Genomic DNA, 22,989 nt, shown 5'->3' on the forward strand with positions numbered 1-22,989 from the left:
TCTACATTGTAGAACTAATGAGTCCCAGGACTGGGGTGAAGCCGTGTCTGTGTTCTCCAAAACCATGACAGCTGCTTCTCAGGGGGACCTGTCCTGGTGTAGTTATCAAATTCGTCTCCTCCATGGAAGGTAGAAGGTAATTACAAACTCTGCCAGGTAAAAGGAGAGGTTTGGTCCATTTTTAAATGATGTGACTCAGACTGAAGAATTCAGCCCAGAGATGGAAGAAGCACAAGTCATGGAGATACATTCAAAATCTGTGATTTCTTGTCCATTATGATGTCTCTTTATGATTATAGAATTTTTTTTTTTTTTTTTAGGTTTTGAAATGTTTAGGCTTCTCCTATTGGAGATATTTCAAAGGTGGGGAGAACTGTCCGATATGGTGACACAGAAAGGCTTTGCAGCAATGGTTTGTGTTTCTCCAGCGATGGTGTAATAAGGGCCCCCCAGCACCATCTACAGTGGAACTGTCCTGTTGTGCAATAATAAATAAGGAGCAATCATAAGTAATTTTAGACAATTTCTTGAGATAAAATATTCTAGGTAACATAAGGTAGTTCTGAAAGGAAATTTTTATGATAAAATAGAGTGATTCTGACTGGACCCTTCCCAGGAAACTTGTGAATCATTCAACAATAGCCACTTCTAGAAATGTCATCTGTATATCCTCCAAATTCAAATTATCCAGAAGTGGAAGAAGGAACGAACGTCTTCCCATCTCACACTGAAGAATCCTTGGGTATTCCTCAAGGTGACAAACAAACAAACAAAACCCTCCTCCTGTCAGGTCTCAAATTTGAACACACCCAGAGCCTCAGACACACAAACACCACTTGTAGGACTTGGCCCACAGGTGTAATGAAGGAAAGGGTGTGGAGGGGAGGACGTGGTCAACACTCTGGACCTGAGGGTTCATTCACACTGATAGAAAATATTCAGAGAACTAGCTGTGTCTTTATTGAATGTATACAGACCTTTTCTCTGCGACACTATAGTATAATGACTGTTAGTATATACTGGGGTATGTGAGTAACCCATTGGCGATTTCAGAGCATCTAGCAGGATGTGCATGGCCACATACAGTTCTATACCACTTAACACAGAGGACTTGAGCATCCACGGATTCGGGTGTCCAGAGTGAATCTTGGCACTAGTCTCCTATAGACCCAGGGAGAACACTGCATATAGAAAAGATGCTGATAGCATCCAGAACATAGCTCAGAACCAGAGAGAAATGAAATTCCAGGTAAAGGGAGAGGAACATGGTGGGGGAGGGGTGAAGGGAGAAGAACACATGCAGGAAATCCAACAGATGGACAAATGCTGGGACCATTCAAAAATGGCCCTTGTACTCAGAGAGCATATTTTATATGATGATATAAATAAATCTTTATACAAATGATATGCATAGAGAGCCTTATACAAACCCTCATAAAACTTTGTATAAGGCTGTAATCCCATTTATCCCCCTGGAAGATAATGCAATGGAGAGAGAAGAAAAGACTTAAAGGAGAAAGAACTTCACACTTCTGCATTGTTAACCTCATGAGAATCAGTCATTAGCTCTATAATTAAAAAGGAGGAGGAAAGGACTGGAGAGATGGCTCAGCCATTAAGAGCACTGGCTGCTCTTCCCATGGTTCTGAGTTCAGTTCCCAGAAACCAAATGGTGGCTCACAACCACTGATAATGGGATCTGATGTCATTTTTCTGGCCTGCAGATGTATATGCAGCAGAGCATTCAGACATTGAATAAAAAAATTAAAAAACAAAACAAAACTATATTTAAAAAAATATAGCAAAGATGTTCCAAATCCTCAACACCAGAAAAGAAGTGGCTTTCTATGATTTAGGAGACTGACGGCTTTGTGGAGGTGCTCAGTACCTAAAGGGAAGAGTCTCAGACAGCACTGAGCTTGTGAAATAGCATCTTAAAAGCTTACATCTAACTGTGGCAATGGTCCTCAACCTTCCTAATGATGTAAACACTGTTCCTCATGTTGTAGTGACCCCAACCATAAAATTATTTCCATCGCAACCTCACGACTAATTCTTCTACTGTTATAAATATCTGTGTTTTCCAATGATTTCAGGTGACTCCTCTTGACCGTCCAAGCATGTCTTGGCCCATAGGTTGAGAACCACCGACTTAGGGTTTTGCTAACAGAAATTCAACTGTGCATAATCACACAGTCCTGTTCCCAGGCAACCTACAGGCTTTTAAGCACTGACTTCTGGAGCGGATGACCATTGCTGCTCATATAAGAACTTGACTGGGAAGTTAGCAAGGACATCTCTGATATAAGGGAGGAGATAGATGACCAGCAAAGGACAGCAGTAACACGGGGGCAGCCAAGCACACCGCTCAGATACATGAATGCTGCTTATCTGTATTCAGAATGATGTCAGACTACCCGCAAATCATGTGTCCAGTTGACAAGGACCTTCATGGCGGTCCCTAGCACACAACAGGCAGGACAAATAGAAGCTAACTCACTTTAACTCAGTCCACTCAAGAAAGATGTAAACAGGCATGCAAGATGGCCTGAAGAAGCCTCAGGAAAGCACTTGCTAAGTGTTTCTCTACCTCACAGATTCTTCAGAGGACTATACAGGGCAGTGCCTTCCGAGCCCAGAGCTAGAATCCTTGACTCCACTCCTCAGTGTGTTACCTTAGAACACTTACCTGCTGTGTCCTGTCTAAAAAATGTACTAATAAAAACCCTGATCCAAATTCCCCACTGAGAGAATGTGATCTTAGTAAGGGCTTTTTAAAAAAGATACAGTCTTGCAGAACTGCTGAGAAATGTTTTGCTGGGAGAGATGGCCCGCTTAAGCAAAAAGAAGAAATGAGAAGGACGCTGTCCCCTTTGCTCACAGAAACACGGCCAAAATGTGAAGCTGAGCTGTCAGTAAAACTGGACTCAAGCCAGAAATGGAGGCACAAGTACAGCCAGAGATAAAGGAAGTGAGAGCATGCCAAGAACGCAGGACCAGTTTTTCAGGGACTTTAAATCGTGCCAGAGTTCCGGAAGATGACAACTGTCCACAGAGCTATGCTATCTATAAAGTACTGACCTCAGATGCTTTCTCCCTGTCTCTAAAACTGTTTATGAATTAGCTGGTGTGCTGTGCTGTGCTGTCTGGAAATGCAGATGGCACATGCAAGCCGTTCCCAGACAGCGTTGCTTCTCATTTAGATACATGTGTAAGATTCACCCTAGATAGTGAGCTTGAAAAAACAGACCACTTAGCATGAAACTGGCTGTAACCAGAATGCTGCTATTAAGTAGAGGATTGGGGCTAGGGTGTAGCTCTGTGGTGGATAAGGCTCTGGGTTGCACTTCAGGGGCGGGAGCAGTAAATTCAAAGGGCAAAGTAAGTAAACACTACCACCTTGTGTCACAGAGAACTCCGGTCTCAAAGCTCTGCATTTGGGAACTCAATCTGTGCCCAAGCGGAGGAAATTCTCCACTGCTTCATTCCAAAGTTCAAAGCACATAGGATCACTTATCTATAGGAAGGGACATGGCTCAGTTGATAGAGTGTTCACTTAGCATGCATGAAACCCTGGGTTCGATCCCCAGCACCATACATGTAATCTAAGCAATCTAGAGTGGAAGCAAGAGGAACAGAGGGTCATCCTCGGCTACACAGTCAATTCAGGTCATGAGACATTGCCTAAACAAAATCAAAGCCAAAACAAAAGAAAGATCACACATCCGTTATGTGCCTGATGGGGGTGCATGTCTATATGTGAGGGGGTCCATAGAAATACATTTGAACATATCTATACGTGTGTGGGTGTACGTGTAGTTAGACATATATTTAAACATGCATCTTAGGAAATCCTGCTTCACCAAGCCAGAGGCACACAGTGGAAGAGCATGAAAGAGCTGTCAAAAAAGGAGAGAGCAGGCGCTTACTTACAGTGTCCCACATCACAATGTACACATCGGTACTGAAAGAATTGTTAACGTGCTGAGTGAGGTAGAGATTCAGGAAATCACAAAAGTGGTGGTACATGTTAATACCTGGTGTTGGGAAAGAGAGAACACGTCAAACAAGTGAAGAGACGCAGAGCCAAGTGCTTTTTAAATTCCACTCTACCTTCATACAGTTAGTTGGATTTCTAGTTAAAATCAACAAGAAAACACATTTCTCCTAAATATAGGCTAGGCATGGATACTCGTCAACTTGAAGAAGTATTAAGTTTAAAATCTTACTTTTGAACTGGTTATTTTGAAATCAGAAATGCATGTATTCTCCCCTGCACATTAAGATGTAAGAGAGCATTACGTCCTGGCGGCGGGGGTGGGGTGGTGGTGGTGGTGGTGGTGTTTGGGGATGTTTGGGGGTGTGTGTGGCACATAGGCCTATTTAGCACAGCATGGAGAACTTTCAGGCCATGATGGTTAGCCATTCCTTCTGATTATTCAGTTTGTTTGTTTATTTGTTTTTTAAATCAACCAAATTATACCTGTGCACAGAGGCACTGGCAACAATCACAACTACTAACATTGTGGTAGTTTTAAATTCTTCTCTCTTTTTGCCCTATTTAATCATTCCTTATATTATTCTTCTTAAAAAGTTTTTTGTGTATGGATGTTTTGCCAGCAAGTATGACTATGTACCACATGCATACCAGGCATCCTTGAAGGCCAGAAGAGGGTATTGGGTCTCCTAAAACTGGGGTTATAGATTGTTATGAACTGTCATGTGGGTGCTAAGAATTGAACGCAGATTCTCTGGAAGAGCAGTCAGTACCCTTAATGGTTGAGCTATCTGTCCAGCCCCTGTTTACACTGTTTTTGGGGAAATACTGACCAACTACTAGTTAAAAGAGGCAAGTGTCTCATGTTCTAGTTGACAGAGCATGAACACTGATGTTGGAAGAATCAGGCTGATGTCTAGCTTAGTGGCTCTGGAGCAGCATCCTTAGATAAGTTAAAAGGGTTTAGTCTTTAGCTTTGTTGGTAGAATTGGGGAACAGTTATAGTGCAGTGTGAGCTCTGTTAGGATAAATTCAGAGAGGATGGCATTTTCAAGTGCCTGATGCACAGTAAGACCTTCATGAAGATGATCAGGAGCTTAGTAGGTCAGAGTACAGCAGCCACAGCTGTCACTATTTTTAATTCCCATGCCAGCCTTTAGAAAGACACAAAACAGAGGGCAGCAGCTGCCATGCATCCCGAAGGCCTGAGGTCAATCCCTAGAACCCACATTAAAAGAAGAGAACAAACTCCTGCAAACTGTTCCATGGCTAGCAAAGACATATGTGCACTCACACTAAATAAATAAATGGAAGAAAGAGAGAATGGCTGGATGGGGGTGGGGCCTACACCTTTAATTCCAGCACTCAGAAGGTGGATCTGAATTCAAGGCCAGCCTGTTCTATGGAGTGAATTCTAGGACATCCAAGACTACAGAAAAACCCTGTCTAAAAAAATGAAAGAAAGGAAGAAAGAAAAGAAGGAAGAAAGAAAGAAAGAGAGAAAGGAAGGAAGAAAGAAAGAAAGAAAGAAAGAAAGGGAAAGAGAGAAAGAAAGAAAGAAGGAAAGAAAGAAAGAAAGAAAGAAAGAAGAAGAGAAGAAAAGGAAAGAAAAGGAAAGAAAAAGAGGAAGAAGGGAGGGAGGAAGAAAGAAAGTGATGAAAAGAAGGAAGGGATGAAAGGAGGGAGAGAGAGAGAGCACACACTCTTGATTTAGGTATGTGGGATTCAGGACTCTGCGTGGAAAACACACAAATATAAATGGAATAACTTCAATCTCACTTAGAAGGGGGAAGAAAATAATCATGGGAGGCAGAGGGAGGAAAGGACCTGGGTGGAGAGAGCATGGGGAGGGAAAGGAGAGTGTGACAGTATCAAGTATGGAAAGAGACAGGAGAAAGAGAAGTCTATCTAGGCCAGGAGAATGAATACAAATATGCAGGGGAGAAGGGGACCACTAGAAAGTCCCAGATGCCAGGATGCAAGAGGATCCCAGAACCCAGTGAGACATTAGCTAAAATACTCAAAAGCAGGTAGGTAGAACCTGAAGAGACCACCTCCAGTAGATAGATATGGCCCCCCAGTTGAGGGATGGGGCCATCTATCTGTCTCAAAATCTTTAACCCAGAATTGTTCCTGTCTAAAGGAAACTCAGGGGGAAAAATGGAGCAGAGACTGAAGGAAAGGCAGTCCAGAGACTATCCCACCTTGGGATCCATCCCATCTGCAGACACCCAACCCTGACATTATTGCCGATGCCAAGAACGGCTTACAGACAGGATCCTGGTATAGCTGTCTTCTGAGAGACTCTGCCAGCACCTGCTCACATCGAACCATTGAACTCAGCCCAGGGACACCAACGGCAGAGTTAGGGAAAGGACTGAAGGAGCTGAAGGGGATTGTGACACCATAGGAAGAACAACAATATCAACTAGCCAGACTCCTCAGAGCTCCCAGGGACTAAGCCACCAACCAAAGAGTACATATGAGTCAGTCCATGACTCCTGCTACATACGTAGCAGAGGACTGCCTTATCTGGCATCAATGGGAAAGGAAGCATTTGATCTTGTGGATGCTTGTTGCCCCAGCAAAGGAGGATGCTAGCTGGATGAGGTGGAAGTGGGTGGGTGGAGGAGCACCCTCATAGAGGCAAAGGAGAGGGGGAAGGAGAGAGGGAGTTTGCAGTGGGGAGACAGGGAAAGGGGACAACATTTGGAATGTAAATATTGTAATAATAATAGTAATAATAATAATAATAATAATAATAATAATAATATGGAAGTTGTAACCCATTCATCTACCTTAGAAGAGAAAGCAAAAAAGACAGCCAGTGTTTATCGCACCACTTTCAGCACATTCACAGAAAACTACTTTACTGCAAGCATGTCAAGAAGTAGATGTGGAGGGGCTGGAGAGATGGCTCAGCAGCTACGAGCTCCAGCTGCTCTTCCGAAAGGTCACGAGTTCAAATCCCATCAATCACATGATGGCTCACAACCATCTGTAATGAGATCTGGTGCCCTCTTCTAGGGTGTCTGAAGACAGCTACAGTGTACTTACATATGATAAATAAATAATTTTTTTAAAAAAGAGAGAGAAACAGATGTGGAGCAGAGGAGACAGCTCAGTGGCTGAGAACACTGCTTGTTATTGCTGAGGACCTGGATCAGTTCATGCAAATGGTAGCTCACTATTAAAAACTATGGTCCCTCTTCTGGCCTCCACCAGCACTGAGTGAATGTGGGGCACAGACATACATGCAGGCAAAATATGCACACACATAAAATAAAAACAAAAAGAATCTTAAAAAAAAAAAAAAAGACACATCAATCAATACACAAGTGAAATACAAAGTAACTTCTCACCTGCATCTAATTTCATGAAATATGTTGGTTTTTCAACAACGACGTCACATTTAGCATCTTCTATAGGCCTGAAATTGAGCTGAGTGTAGCCTTGTAGCTCAGCAAACCTGGAATTGTGAATTGTGAGATAATTTAAAAGTGATTCTTCCAAACGTTCTGTTGCAACACCATAACCTGGCACCTGCTCATGAAGCAGTTTTTATTTCTAGTACAAGGAAGTCCCACAGAGCATCTCCCTTAATTTGATAACATTATTAGCTCTAACACCCAGCTTAATGTTGAGACAGGAACAAAAATGACTTCAAATTTCAGGCCAACATGTCAGATCAGACAGTTCAATTGGGAAGCCGACACAAAATGAAAAACAAAACCAAAAACCTGATGTATTAACTAGAGACTCAAAAGGTATCCTGTCATTTGGGGGCTTAAAGGAAAAGATGGGGCCATAGGAACCTGCCCAGTAGACTTCTTGGATTGTAAGAAAGAACATATTCCAAAATGATCTAGAGCCTCATAAAGACAGAAGACAGAAAAGCTTTCCCAGGACTGGGACTGGGGCAAATCTGTGGAAGCCAGACAAATGACAGACACCAGCATATGAAGAGGAACGTCTTTGGCAGTAAGTAAACAAAGGTCACTGCAGCCCTCCATGAGATCACAGGTCAAACAGAATAGTTCAGAGCACAATGTAAAACACCATAGCAGTTTGGAAAACACATTCCCGAGTCTCCCTCCTCCCTCCCTCCCTCCCTCCCTCCTTCCCTCCCTCTGGTCCTTTCAAATGAGCTCTCCTTGCATCACACAGATGCCAGAGGTTAGTGCTAGGATGTCTTCCTCAATCACATTCCACCTTGTTGTTTTTAGACAGTGTCTCTCTCTGAACCTGGGATCTTACAGGCTCAGCCAGACTGACTGGACAGTGAGCCATCAAGGTGTGCACCACTGTGCCGGGATTATTTTAGGTGGATACTGAGGATTAGAATTCAGGTCCCCATGTTTCAGGAACAAACGCTTAACCCACTGAGCCGTCTCCTCAGCTACACAAGTTTATTAGTACTTCTCCCTCCAAAAGGTAAGTGAGATAAATATAATACCACATCTGTAATCCCAGCACTCAGGAAGCTGAGGCAGGACAATCATAAATTCAAGGTCATCCTGGGATTATAAAGCAAAAAGTTATTTCAAAAAAACAAAAATAAAAACAAAACCTTTTTTTAAGAAGAAAGAAAAGAAGTAGAAATTAATGCCTCCCTCCCCACTGAATATGGTCATAGTTCAATGGCTTACTTCTAACCACAGTAGCATGTCACTACTGAAGTCAGGTTATACAACATTACAGTATATACATATATATGCATGCTCTGGAGGAAGCCATGACCGCCATGCTGTGTGTGAGTAGCATTAATAAGAGACCTATATGGTAAAAACTGAATCCTCCGGTCCATAGTTCGACAGAAACCGAGGCTCAGAGATCAGCCCTGGTGAGCTCAGAAGTCAAGTTCTCAGGCCAAGCTTGGCCTAGAGATAGAGATAGCCCCACCCACCCCAACAGCCTGACTGCAGACTCTCGAGGCCCTGCTGAGCCGCTCTCACTCTGACATCAGAACAGGCTGAGCTACGAAATGTCATTGCTTTACTTCAGAATACTTTGTAACAGCAATAAATAATGAATATAACTGTGCCCTAGGGTATATTTTAGGTTAATGTGTTACCCAGCGATAAACGATACAATTATGCCCCAAGGGGCTATAATATAGAATCAGATACCAACATGAAATAGGAATGAAAGTGCCTGTGCAACAGGAGACACATTTCTCTGTAACAATCAGTGAGGTCCCCGGATAAACTGCATAACAAACTGACCATTACCATATAACGGATGATTAAATTATTTTTGTTTTTTTTTTTTTTTTTTGTTTTTCGAGACAGGGTTTCTCTGAGTAGCCCTGGCTGTCCTGGAACTCACTTTGTAGACCAGGCTGGCCTCGAACTCAGAAATCCACCTGCCTCTGCCTCCCAAGTGCTGGGATTAAAGGCGTGCGCCACCACCGCCCAGCTTAAATTATTATTTCTAATATTTTGCTTATCATAAATGGCCTGAGAAATTAACTTTACATAAGAGTAGCCCATATAATTATAATGAAAGTGTATGAGCTCCCATGGATTTTGCATTCTAAATAGGGTGGTGGTCATATGTCCCTAGACATGGGATATACATTTTCTAAAGTACAAATTTAGAAAAAAAATAAATGTATAAGCACGGGAGAAACCCACATATGTGTGGCTAATAAGACTAATAATGACTGTTTCCTGGCTTTAGTAACAGTGCTATGGTTAAATGAAACATTTATCATCCCAGGAAGCTGGAGCAAAGAATGGTCCAATGGAAAGCCCTGCATGTTGTTTAAATTTCCATGAGCCTCAAATGGTTTTACAATAAATTTTTAAAGTTCAACATCTCATCAATGATGGTAAGAGTTTAGCTAGCATCTGGCTTTAGAGAGAAGAAGGTAGGGTGAGGCCAGTGGGACTGCCTAGGGTGTTAGCAATGCTCTGAACCAAAGTTACATGAGCGGGCTCACTTTTTCTCATTAACCAAACTCCATACCCAAGGGAGGGGTAGCACATTTACAAAATGTGCTTCCCAAAACACATATAGAAGTTGTGAGTTAATAATACATCGTGTCAAATACTTTTTCTTTCATTTACGAACAGCAAATTCTAATACCGGCTTTTTAAAATTGCAGAGACCAATATTCAGTTCCGATTAAACTGAGGGATCCATCTGCATCCACCACTCCTCAGCTTACGCCTGTACAAATCAGGTAACTTTATCCACTTTAGAATCCCATCCAAAATCTATGAGCATGGGGGCTGGAGAGATGGCTCAGTGGTTAAGAGCACTGACTGTTCTTCCAGAGGTCCTGAATTCAATTCCCAGCAACCACATGGTAGCTCACAACCATCTATAATGGGATCCAATGGCTCCTTCTGGTGTGTCTGAAGACAGCTACAGTGTGCTCATATACATAAAATAAATCTTTAAAAAATAAAATAAAATCTGTAAGCACCAAAACAAACACAAATACTTTAGAGACATATTTTTAGGAAACAAAATTATGTTACCAAGACTGCAGAGGGCTTTTGCGCTGACCTTCAGACACCAGTGCGTGACTGTCAAGTTTACAGTATCCTCCAATTTCACCACCCTGAAGAAAATCTTCCTTGAATCTAGTGAATTTAAAAAAAAGAAAGAGCTGGAAATTTTTCTCATGACTCAAGTTGCTGGATTGAAACTAATTTCCTAACAACATTTTCAACAGATTTTTTAAAAACGATCTATTTATTTTCTTTTCACGTATGTCTGTGTTCCATGTGCATGCCTGGTGCCCCTGGAGACCAGAAGAGGACATCATATGCCCAGGAACTGGAGTCACAGATGGTTGTGAACGGCCGTGTGGGCGCTGGAAACCAGACCCAGATCCTCTGCAAGAACACCTAGTACTCTTAATGGCTGAGCCATCTCTCCAGCCACTGGATTTATTTTATTTCATCTTGTTTTATTTTTGAGTCAGAGTCTCACATAACCCAGGGTAATCTTAAACTCTATCTGCAGCAAAAAGAGGACCACAAACTTCTTTATCCTCCTGCCTTCACCTTCTGGATGCCAGGATTGCAAGCATGCATCACCCACCATGCCTGCTTTGTACAGGACAACCACACTACAACAGAACCACATCCCCAAGCCCCTCTTTGGAATTTAATTTAGAAGCATGTGCTGTATAACTTACCTTAACCATCTCTTCTAAAGAACCCAATATACCCATGACCCAAATCAAAGGGCCTGGGTCACCCACCCCTCACCCACTCCCTAACCCTTCAACTATCTTACTACAAGACAAACCCAAGACAGAGCCCTGCACCTGGACGCGTTTCAGAGCACCATCAGCTTTAAAAGGGACCACACAGAAGTACCTGTCTTGGTTTCTCTTGATGTTTCTTAAGTCCAGGTATAGACCAGTAGCTCTACAATACTGAAGGTAACGAGAGCAAGCCAGACTTGAGTCGCTCTGAAATACAGGTGAGAGGAGGAGACTAGTCAACTGGGAACAGGATTAGCACTGGGCCTCACTGTGCTGGCCATGGTGACAGCATTGGCATGACCCCAAGCAGAGCAGGAGTGAGCTCTCCACTGCCCCTGTGCTGTTTTCTCCTTTCCAAGAGTCTGTCAAGCATCCTTCTGCATGTCTCCATACGTTTAGCTTACAAAGAAGATTTCCCTAATGCTCTAATTTATCACTTTAAATATATATATTGCATACACACATGTACACACACACACACATAAATATTTGAGGCTAGCCTAAGCTACATAGTGAGACCCTGTCTTTAATATATATTACTTTAAATATATATATATGACTTCAAGTATACACACATACCCATTACATATATTTGAAGTGACATGTATATATATGTGTGTGTATGTATATGTATGTATATATATATATATATATATAAGATGGCTATATATATGTGTATATATATACACATACATATTTGTATATGTATATAAGCATATATATGACAGGGTCTTATCATGTAGCTCAGCCTATCCTCAAACTCTGAATCTTCCACCTGCTTCAGCCTCCAACTCCTGGGAACACAGACAAGTATCACCAAAAACTGCTTCATTCAGAAAAAAAAAAAAATGTTTATATGCATGTGTGCATGTGCCTCTTCACATATGTAGAGATCAGAGGACAACTCGCAAGAGTCAGTTCGTTCTTTCGACCATACAGATGCCAGGGACTGTCAGGCTTGGAAGCAAGTGACTTTACTCACCAAGCCATCTTATCGGCCCTCAAGTTTTAAAGCCAAGGACTATAGATGTGATTCACTGCAGTCCTCCCACCAAAAAGAAAAGAAAAGAAAAATAAAGAAAAGAAAAAAAAAAATTCCTAAGAATCATTTCTATCCCTAACTACTGAAGAAAAAAAAAAAGCCTTTTCTAAGGAGGAGCCAAAGAGAACGAGGAAGGCTGCACAGGTAGGAGACATCCAAACACAAGTCTAAACAGGCAGCTTGCCAAGTCAAGTGTGAGGCGCTCCAGCAAATGGCCCCATAAGCTGTGCAGGACCCTGTGAAAGGCTGCTCTAACAGGATGAGACAGTTGAGAAGTCAACAGTCACAGCCTGCTTCTGCTTCAACCAAGCTGGTTGCCAGATAACTGAGAGGCAGAGCATACCTGGCTATTGCCAGGTAACTGCGGGGTGGAGCTTAGTCAGAATGCTAACACACACACACACACACACACACACACACACACACACACACGCCTTTCAATTCTAAGTATTGTATAATTTCATGAGATGGCTGTGTAACCTCGGGGAAGTTGGTTACTTTTTCTGAGGGCCCTATGTTTCATTCTTGAAAAGTATGTCAATCTGTCCGCCCTCCTGTACTAACCATGCCACTCAAACTGAACTGCGCACAGGAGTGAACAAACACAGATCAGTAATGGTGCAGCCACAGCACCCGTCCCAAAGGAACGGACAAAGACTCTGTAAAGATGTGATTTCTCTTCTTTGCCATGTGTTGGGGGAGGTCTAAATCTAAAAATAGTTTAAGTGCCTCAAAATATCACATGTGCGAAGAGGACCTTAGGCCTTTCAGAGGAAACAAAATGACCTATTTGGGAACAATGAACACAACTCCTCAGCTGGCGGTGGTGGCCCTGTGACCATCCTGTCAGGAATGAAGTTCATTCCCCTCTGCGTCTCTCAGATTATTAAAACAATAGTCCCCAAGGAACTGGCATTTCCTCAGGAATTTCATGTCTAGAGAAGGAAAGGGCCGAAGCCAGGTGCTAGCCCATGGATTGGGGATGGAGTGGGATGGGGGATGGGGATGGAGTTGGGGGTAGTAACTTCTCCTAGGAAGACATTTCCCATAGTTTTCACAACTTGTCAGAATACCCTGCAGGAAAGTCTGAGGCCAATAGAAGGATGGGTGAATGACCACACAGGACCACCCCTGACTCAGAACCTATTGCCCTCTACTTAAACCTCAAGCTCACAGAGTACACCCTGAAGATAGGATGTGTGTGGTGTTGCGGGGTGGAGTGTGTGACTGCACAGAATAACTCTTCTTTCTCTACATTATTTTTACTAGTACTTGTCTGTTTTCATTCTGCAGATGACAAGTGGGGCACGCCTACCTAGCTGGTTAGAGCTGTTCAGGGTCCAGGCTCTGACTGTAACAACTCTACTTACAGTCTCCACCTGTAAGTCCAGTAACCAAAGAGGAGGAAGCAAAAAGACTATGGGTCTGGGGTCAGGCTGGGCATTATTGAGCCATCTTGTCTTTATGTTCCAAGGTAAATAATAAAACAAATAACGAACAGTAAAACTAAGCAAGCTTCTTCAAGCAGCTGAACACTCACTGTTCTCTCTGGCTGGCAGAACATTCGTATCTCCTCCAGTCGCTCTCGTGCATATCCAAAGTCAGCCTGTTTCCAGAACATGTCCTGGGCTGACTCCAGAGTGTCTGTCCTATTTGCAAAGAAGAAGGTTTTATTTTTTTTTTCCTTTTCTTTTAAATTTTATTTTATGTGTATTAGCATTCTGCCCGCATGCATGTATGTGCCACCATATGAATGCCTGGTGTCTACAGACATCAGAAGGCATCAGATCCCCTGGAACTGGAGTTATTGATGTCTGTGAACCACCATGTAGGACCAAACCCAGGACCTTTACAAAGAGCAACAAGTGCTCTTAACTGCTAAGCCATCTTTCCACTCCACCCCAACCTCATCTTTCTTTATTTTCTGGCCCTGGATTTTCTATTGATTTAATTGCTAGAAGTCTATTGTTACTTTACTTTTTAAAGTATGCCATTATGTCCTCCCCCCAACCCCTGCAAATTATCACTATGTACATAAAGCTCCAAATGAGTTATTCACATACTATTCCTTTATAATAAAAAGGCACAAGAGAAATCTATGAAGTTAGGGTCACCTGGACCTGAAGACAATGAAGTATTATTTACTCTGTCCTCTTGACCCAACAAACCATGTATGTGCTAAAATGTTTGACTTTCCCTGAGCATGATGGCTACCGACACTATTTACATCTTAGCAGATAGGGGGCGGTGGTAGGGGTTCTACAGACAATGATGCCCCCCCACCCCCCAGACAGAAGAAGTAGTAACAGATATTCCTCTCATTGTGAGATGGGTTGAATTCATGACCTGAATAAGCAAGTTAACATCTGCAGGTCTTACTGTCTCCTGAGGGTCTAGCTGGGAACCTGGGCACAATCACGATGTACTTCCGAGGACTCTGAAGAGGAGGGGGATTCCACAAGGAGACTTACCATCCCAAGTCGACATAGCTGCAAACGGGGGAACCGAATCTAAACTCTGGTGTGCAGGATTTCTCATAACCCCAGCAGTAGTTTAGATTTTCTAAGTGTCTCTAGAACATGAAATGTGTACATTTAGAAAAGGCTCATTTCTTCTGATGGGTAGAGGAGACTGATGGGTTTGGTTCTTAGCGGCGCATCCACAGATACTAGATACAGGCAGCTCTGTGTTTTGGAGGTTTAATTAGGAAAAAGGGGGGGGGAGTGAGGACCGCGGCGCGTGAAGGGAGGGAGAGGAGAGAGGGAGAGAGAGAGCGAAGATGGAGGAATTGTCTTATATATATGGGTTGTGACGTAGTGGCCTCGCAGGTAAAGGTGGGAGGTGATCCCCATGGATTCTGGGAATATGGTGGCCGTTGTCCTGGTGACAGCTCTGTGGACCCACCCACATATCCGCTGCGGGCAGATTCTGAATGCTAACAGAGACACTCTGACCATTCATGACAGAATTTCACATGTATGTCTAACAGTATATATCTGTATTATTCTGAGAGGGGCAGGCTCAAGAGTCTCCACAATTGTCTTTATTTATTCCTTCCTGTCTGCTCCATAATCAAAGTCCAGGCTTCAGCTGGACAACCTGAATTAGGATTTCCTGAGGTATCTTAAGATACTGCCTTCTGTCATTCTCAGAAAGCAAACTGATTCTATAATCAGTAACTAGAAGAAAAAAAAAAAAAAAAAAAAAAAAAAAAAGACCATATCCACGGAAAGGATGGCTGGGTGACTTCAGTCATCAATCAAGATCACCAGAAACAGCACAAGGTCAGAGCTCTCTAGGCCTGGAGGCCTGGACCCTTTTGCAAGGCCCAGGAGCCATGCTGGTCAGATTCCATATGCTTCCGGTGCCAGCACCATGGGAAAGGAAGCGTCTTACAATGGCCCGCTTTGATCTCTAAGGCCTCCGGAGCTGTCTTTATGGGCTCTGTTTGAGGTCTTTCCAAGCTCACAGTCTCACTCAATTAGAGCCAACACTGAGGTGTGACTACTGAAGGGAAGGCCTAAGAAGCTTCCTAAGGGCAGAGAGGAGAGGTGTGACCTTCTTTACTTTGAGAAGAAGTTCTTTTCCTCCTGAAGTCTCATACACTTCGGGGGGTTTTTTTCCTGAATCCATAGACTGCTTAAGCTGACCAGATAATTTTCTCAGTGGTTTTAATGATAGGTTTCCTTCTTGTGAGTGGGCTCTGGTTTAAGCCAATTTGGAATATTACACAAAGTGAAAACAATGATAGACTCTCGGTGAAGGTAGAAGTGAAACTTTGGCTGTGGCTTACGAAGCAGAATACCAAGCTAGCCTAAGCTGAACCCCTGAATGAGTGAGGGTAAGGTATGAACGTACTTAAGACAATGCCGTCAGAAACACATCCTTGTATGAATGAGAGAACAAGCACATGACAATGCCATCATTGTCTCTGTATGCTAACCTCAAAAGTTAACTTTAAAAATATAAGGATGAGAATAATAAAACGAACTAAACACATAGCACGCTAAACACTAGAAAATGGGGATGAATCAAATAAGACCTACCTTATATGGACAGTGGGAATCCTCCCTGCACACAGAGGCAACGTGCCTGTTGTTGTGCAAGAAGAAGGGAATGTGCTCCTCTGGGAGGCGGAGGCTGGAGTAGTCATACAGGGCTTTGCCAGGCACATTGTCAGCCTCAGAAGGAGCCTCGGCCTGGCCACTCAGTGGGACTTCATGAAGCAATACTCCAAAGATAAGCAATATTAACATAGCAACCTGCAGACCTAGAAAGCCAATGGAAAACATCTTCACTAAGAAGGCCTCTTTTAAATTGGGTAGTGATGCATGCCTTCAATCCCAGCACTCAGGAGGTAGAAGCAGGAAAGTTCTGCTCTGTGAGTTTGAGACCAGCCTGGTCTACAGAATGAGTTGCAGGACAGCCACAGCTACACAGAGGGACCCTGTCTTGAAAAGAGAAGGCCCCCTTTAGACAGGAGTGCTGGCAAACATCTAATCCCAGAACTTGGGCAGAGGCAGAAAGATCTCTGTGAGTTCAAAGCCAGCCAGGTCTCTATCTCCCTGTAGGACATGGAGTTTGAAGGTTGTTGGGAGTGAACATATTTGAAATACATTGGATGTATTGTAAAATTCACGAAGAGTGCATTTAAAACAGTAGCTTGTTTAGAGATTTTTAAAGCCCCCTTTAGGGTTGGGCTTGTAGCCCGGTGGTAGTTGCTTGCCTAGCATCCCGGTTTGACTAAATTTCTATAGCTTGCCTAGCATGCATGAGGCCATGTGCTCAGTCCTCAGTATGGTACAGTAAATAAGTAAACCCCCTTTAAAAGCTAAATTGCTAATTATGATTATATATATTTTGTTATGTCACCAAATCATGTTTCTTTGCTCACCAAATATTTATTGAGCACTTGCTATGTGCCAAGCTCTGTGCTAGGAGCGAGGTATAAAAATGTGGGAAATAAGTCGGGCAGTGGTGGCGCACGCCTTTAATCCCAGCACTTGGGAGGCAGAGGCAGGAAGATTTCTGAGTTTGAGGTCAGCCTGGTCTACAGAGTGAGTTCCAGGACAGCCAGGGCTACACAGAGAAACCCTGTCTCGGAAAAAAAAAATGTGGAAATATACCCCACCCCAACTTTGCACATTTCAGGATGGTTGTTCAGAGAGAACAAAGAACTTTTCAGGTCCAGGGATGGCCCCAAAATGCTCTTGTCTTGTACAATTGAAAAAATGGAAAAAGAAAGAAAGAAGAAAGGAAGAAATTTGCATCTGTGACCACTAATAAACAATGGATGCAGACATGGGTCTCTCTATCTCATATCATCCCTTTGTGTGCCCAAGAAAGAGGACCACAGATATCTGTAACCTTGTAAATATCAAGACAACTCCGGGTGGCTGCACACATTCTCTGGCGTTAGCCCTCCCTAGCCCAAAGAACCATATCCCACCCCCTGGGGCCCAGGCCCCTACTAAAGCTGTTCACAAGGCTCAACTACCCTGTGCCCCTCAGGGTCTCACATTTATTAGGCACACGGTGAGGTTTATATGCTTTGTTTTTTCCTGTCAACGGCTTATTGTCAGTTTCTCTCACAAGTTAGCATCATCAGAGCTTCAGAAGGAAAGACTTCACTTAAGATTTCCCTACACAGGACTGAGCCAAGCATTGACATTATGAGGAATGAGAAATGGCAGTAATCAAGAATTTACTGAATTTCTGCTCACTGCCCCCCCTACCCCCTGTCCCCAGGAAAGGATAAATTTCTTGGGTCAGTTCCTCCTACCCATCCCTGACAAACTCACGCCACTCTGCCGCCTTTATTGAGCACAAAGCTTGTTTTCCCTAAGTGTCTCTTCTAAAAGATAACTGGACAACACCCTGGGCATTCTATAGTACCGTCAGGCCTTTATAAGGCTATAAGGGCCACACAACTTTCAAAATCAGCCTTCACTGACGTTTACAAATAGAATGCCTTGTTCAAGTTCCAGGCCTATGGGGTCATATGGTTAAAACAGTGATGATCATGGGAACAAGTCCTTTGCAAAGGAAGTAATTAAAGGGGTTCCTTGCTTTGGCGGCCCTGAAGGCTATGTTGCTATCCCTTGTAAATCCAAGGGGCCTTGATCTAACAGTAAATTACTAGCAATTTTATAAAATTCAAAAATGCATATTGAGTGCCAGGCAGTGGCAAGTTCCAGGACAGCCAGGAATACACAGAGAAACCCTGTCTCTGAGAAAAAAAATGCATTGATTAAAAACGATAACTACTTATTAATGAAAATACTGACCTCTTTAATCCCTGGAATCACCCAGAAGTTGCTAATGCTTTGGATAGCTTAAAACCTGAGAAAAATAAAGTATGTTACCTTAAAAGCAGGCCCCAAGAGACCAGTTGCTATTTTAATATAAGCGAACTACTAAAAGAGAAAATAACTTAACCAGAAAATCCCTAGCCAGAGGCCCAGGCTCAGGATGCTAGATTCTCCTTAGTGAATGAATACGAAATCTCTCAGGGCAAAGTCGGAGCACAGGGGGCCCCTGGACACAGTGACTCACAGAGCAGACACTAGTGGTGAGCAGGAAGGAGGTAGCCCCACTTCATACCACACCACTCAATCCAGAACAACCGGACAATTAGTCGAGAAAACATTCCTAGGGCCAAAGCCTGTTCCCGGTTCTCAGGGCAGTAATCCTGCTCTCTGATTCCCAGGGCTGCCTGGGCCAGTGCCAACCTCAGGATCACTGCAGGCCACCCAGCCCTTGGACTCACCCTCTAAGGAGCTCTAGGTCCTGAATTTCGGGTATCCAAACCCACGGCTCTGCAATACCTTCTGCCGGTTAACAAAACTTGACTATTCATGGGAAAAAAAAAAAAGTAGCCCTTGGCGGTGGGGAAAATTTAAAGCAGATCAGACTGGCTTTTGCAAGGGAGGGCACGTACCCACTTGCACACGCTGGCTAATGGTTCCCTGTGGTGCATGAAAGTACAACTTCGGGGCCTGGCAGAAAGCCTTCCTGGAGTTTGAGTTCTCTGGCAAGATGAGGCAGGGATGAGAACTTTAGTAGGTTAGGCTACCGCGTCTTTTTGCACCAAACGGCCAAGCGCGCTCCACTCGTGTATAGCTTGATTGGATTTCCACAGGCCTAAAAGGAGAAGAGGGGAAAAAAAGGTAAAAATCTGAACGCTGTAAAATATGAGACCTGGAGTTGCTAGGACTACCACGTGAATAGCTTAGGGCATTACTGGGCAACAGAGCCGTCAGTGGACAGAAGAAAAGTTGCGTGCATCTGGGATTCCAAGACTATAAAGTCCCAAGGTAGGCAAGCAAACAGAACTCAGACAGGGCTTGGCTGCCTAAGGCGCCGAGGTGGCGATCCCGCTGGGGCGATCCTCCGGCTGTCTGCAGGACGTCAACCCCTCCCCTGTGTGGAGGGATCAGCCCCTCGCGCCCTGCAGCAGCCAACCCTGCCCCGGCTGCTTGGGGAAGCAGCTGTCCTAGGAGGCGCTCGGGTCCCAGGTGTGCCGGGAAAGGTCTGGCTAAGCGGCTCCGCCCCAGCACGGGGACCGAGGCAACAGGGCAGGCCTGGCTGGGCATCGCCCTTGCCTACAACCACCAATCGGCTCCCGGTAACCAGCTAAAGGCCGCCGGCCCAGATCAGGGTCCCGGAATCCGGCTGCGGGCCCTCGGGGGTGCAGGCGCGGGCCGGGAGCAGGCGGGGACGGCGCGGGGCCCACCTGCAGCTTGACTAGGGAGCGGCGGCGGCGGCAGCAGATCGGGAGGCAACGAGACGTCACCGCCGGCGGCCGCGAACCGGAAACCTCCGGCGCCCAAGCCGGGCCAGGGGGCGCCCGGGAGCAGCCGCGACACCTTGGCCCCAGGCTCAAGGGCGGACCCGAATGCCCCGACCGCACCCGGCGACCAGAGTGTCTGGAGGGCACTGCTGGACACCCATCAGCCAAGGTTACCGGCAGCCTGGGACCTGTCGCCTCATCCACGGGGGACACCCGCCTACATCCCCTAAGGGACGTGGGACCCCGGGGTGCAAGTCCCTGGCTGCTCCTCGAGGCGCTTGGCAGGCCTCCAGCACCAGAGTAGGCAGGCGGACCGTGGAGCTGTTACACATCAGCCAGGGTTGTAATTTTATGGCTTTCTCATTCTGAGCAGAAGTTGCTGCCCTGATTTTCAAATGAGCCTGAATGTAGTGGGACACTCTCTGGTGGGTAATGAAAATACTGTAGGTTCCAGGGAATTTTACCTATCCATGAACTGTACAAGTTCAATGGCTACTCTTAATTTTTATGTCTTTACTACTTCATGATTATTTCTATTCTAACTGCTTGATTAGGTGATCTTGATCCCGTGTATGCGTATCTCCCATTCTTTTCCATTCTTGGCACCTAGTAGTTCCAGGTTCTGGAGAATGGTAGAGACAACCATTACATTCTGATTCAAGGGCTGACGAGGTTCAAAGTTTTCAAAGCACTTGCAAAGTTTGATCTCTGGATCCCTCCACAGGAGAGAACCCACCCACTAACCCTGTTCTCTGACCTCCTGGATACTCTCACACCTTCCTATACAATATTAATAAATGAAAAAAAAAGATCCAGCTTATACTAGTGGTACCAAAATAAACATGCTCAGATGCATACAGTCCACAAGGCTTGCATGTCTTTTTTTTTTTTTAAGATTTATTTTATGTGTATGAGTACACTGTAGCTGTACAGATGGCCATGAGCCATCATCTGTGTGGCTGCTGGGAATTGAACTCAGGACCTCTGCCCGCCTGCTCGCTCTGGCCCTGGGCGTAATACACTGTAACTGTCTTCAGATGTACCAGAAGAGGGCATCAGATCTCATTACAGGTGGTTGTGAGCCACCATGTGGTTGCTGGGATTTGAACTCAGGACCTGCTGAAGAGCACTCAGTGTTCTTACCAGCTGAGCCATCTTGCCAGCTCCGGCTTGCATGTCTTATAGATAAATCTTAAGAAGCTATTATGAAAACTGAAACCAGAACTGGTGGTTCAGGCCTGCAGTTCCAGCTACTCCACAGGCTGAGGCAGGAAAAAAAAGAAGTTCAAGACACCCGGGCAATTTAGTGAACACCAAGATGAATGCTCACCTAACATGTGCAAGACCCCAGGCTCAATCCCCAGTAACATACAACATACACGTGGACCGGGCATGTTAGGGAAGGCCTTTCTTTAATCCCAGCTAGCACTTTGGAGGCAAAGGCAGGTGGATCTCTGTAAGTTTGAGCCAGCCTAATCTATGCAGCAATTTCCAGATCAGCTAGGAGACACTGTGTATGTATAATTTGTATTTAATACATATGTATGTATATATTATAGTATTTAATTTAATATATACATAATTTGTATATATCCTGTTCAGTATGTATTAATGTTAGCATGTTATTTACATGTGCCAAACATACATTAAAGAACATTAGTCTTTTTAAATGCATTTTAAAAATTTTATGTATGGGTATTTTGCACATATGCACGTACACACACACATACACATACACGCACACACACGGCCAGAAGAGGGCATCAGATCTCTGGAACTGGAGTTACAGTTATTAGCTGCTATGTGTATATTCGGACTTGAACTCAGTCCCCTGAAAGTGTACCAGTGCTCTTAACTCAGCTACTAACCACACTAGTAATAAGCCCTAGGAAGTGTGGCAAAGGCAATGGAACCAGGGCCCTTGTGTGATGTGAACTTGAGACTGTTTCAGCCTATTTGGTACCATCCTGGCTTTGTTGTTTTTTCAGGAAATAGAGCGAATCAACTTTAAAAGGAGCTTGAGGTGCGATGAAACAGTTAAAGGTGCAAACTGTACCTTGAGGTACAAGGTACAGTTAAAAACAAGTACATGGAGTAGGTGAAACGTCTGTTAAACACAGGCTAGCCTAATGGCAAAGATAAACTAATCACACTTCCATGCCATCTACATGGGGCTCTTTCAGATACTAACACTGGGATTCATAGGAAGCAAGATATGGAATTTAAATGAGACTGAGTTCTGCATTACCATAAGAGCTAGTTCCAATTTCCTCATTATAAAAATTTAAATTTTGACTCTTCAAAATGATCTTTTGAGACAGGACTTTTCTGTGTAGTCCTGGGTGTCCTGGAACTTACTCCGTAGACCCAAGAAGGCCTCAAACACAAAGATCCGCCTGCTGGGATTAGAGATGAGTGCCACCGCCACCCGGCATAAATTAATATTAATATAAACTCAAATGCCACTAACAGAAAATTGAGTGAATAAGTTAGCTTTGTTAGCTTTCAGTCTTTGTAACAAGCCTCTGAAATAATATTATAAGTGATTTTTTTTTCTTTAGCTCAGTTCAAAAGTGTTGGTTCATGGACTATAAAGATGACTGTATAGACCTGCCACATGATGAAGAGAACCAACCAGATGCAGAACTTACAAAAGGTAACTGTGCCAGGCAGTGGTGGCCCACACCTTTAATCCCAGCACTTGGGAGGCAGAGGCAGGCAGATTTCTGAGTTCGAGACCAGCCTGGTCTACAGAGTGAGTTCCAGGACAACCAGGGCTACACAGAGAAACCCTGTCTAGAAAAACAAAACAAACAAAGTAATTGCACTTAAAAAAAAAAGTAATTGCTGGTGCCATCTTCTCTCTGGGAAATGGATGGATCTGGAGAATATCATCCTGAGTGAGGTAACCCAATCACAAAAGAACAAACACG

At 44.1% G+C, this 22,989-nt stretch overlaps 1 protein-coding gene across 6 annotated transcripts in view; it reads right to left on the minus strand.

Annotated features, from left to right (window-relative positions):
• Eogt (EGF domain specific O-linked N-acetylglucosamine transferase) overlaps positions 1-20,102 on the minus strand; it is a 31,090-nt gene extending 10,988 nt beyond the window's left edge. The window contains exons 1-11 of one of the 6 annotated variants that reach the window (XM_031382690.1): positions 20,000-20,102; positions 19,205-19,407; positions 19,034-19,115; positions 18,552-18,606; positions 16,311-16,534; positions 14,736-14,836; positions 13,805-13,913; positions 11,335-11,429; positions 10,486-10,590; positions 7,360-7,466; positions 3,934-4,037 (exon numbers count right to left, since the gene is read on the minus strand). In XM_031382690.1, the coding sequence (XP_031238550.1) occupies positions 3,934-4,037; positions 7,360-7,466; positions 10,486-10,590; positions 11,335-11,429; positions 13,805-13,913; positions 14,736-14,836; positions 16,311-16,520 (831 nt within the window). In that variant the 5' untranslated portion in view covers positions 16,521-16,534; positions 18,552-18,606; positions 19,034-19,115; positions 19,205-19,407; positions 20,000-20,102. Of the gene's footprint in view, positions 1-3,933; positions 4,038-7,359; positions 7,467-10,485; positions 10,591-11,334; positions 11,430-13,804; positions 13,914-14,735; positions 14,837-16,310; positions 16,535-18,551; positions 18,607-19,033; positions 19,408-19,507; positions 19,792-19,999 lie in introns of those variants that run through there. The other 5 variants (XM_031382688.1, XM_031382691.1, XM_031382686.1 and 2 more) reach the window with 5 other exon arrangements.
• Between the last annotated feature and the right edge of the window lie 2,887 nt (positions 20,103-22,989).

The sequence above is a fragment of the Mastomys coucha genome, unplaced genomic scaffold, assembly GCF_008632895.1.
Source record: "Mastomys coucha isolate ucsf_1 unplaced genomic scaffold, UCSF_Mcou_1 pScaffold20, whole genome shotgun sequence".
Classification (NCBI taxonomy): Eukaryota; Metazoa; Chordata; class Mammalia; order Rodentia; family Muridae; genus Mastomys; species Mastomys coucha.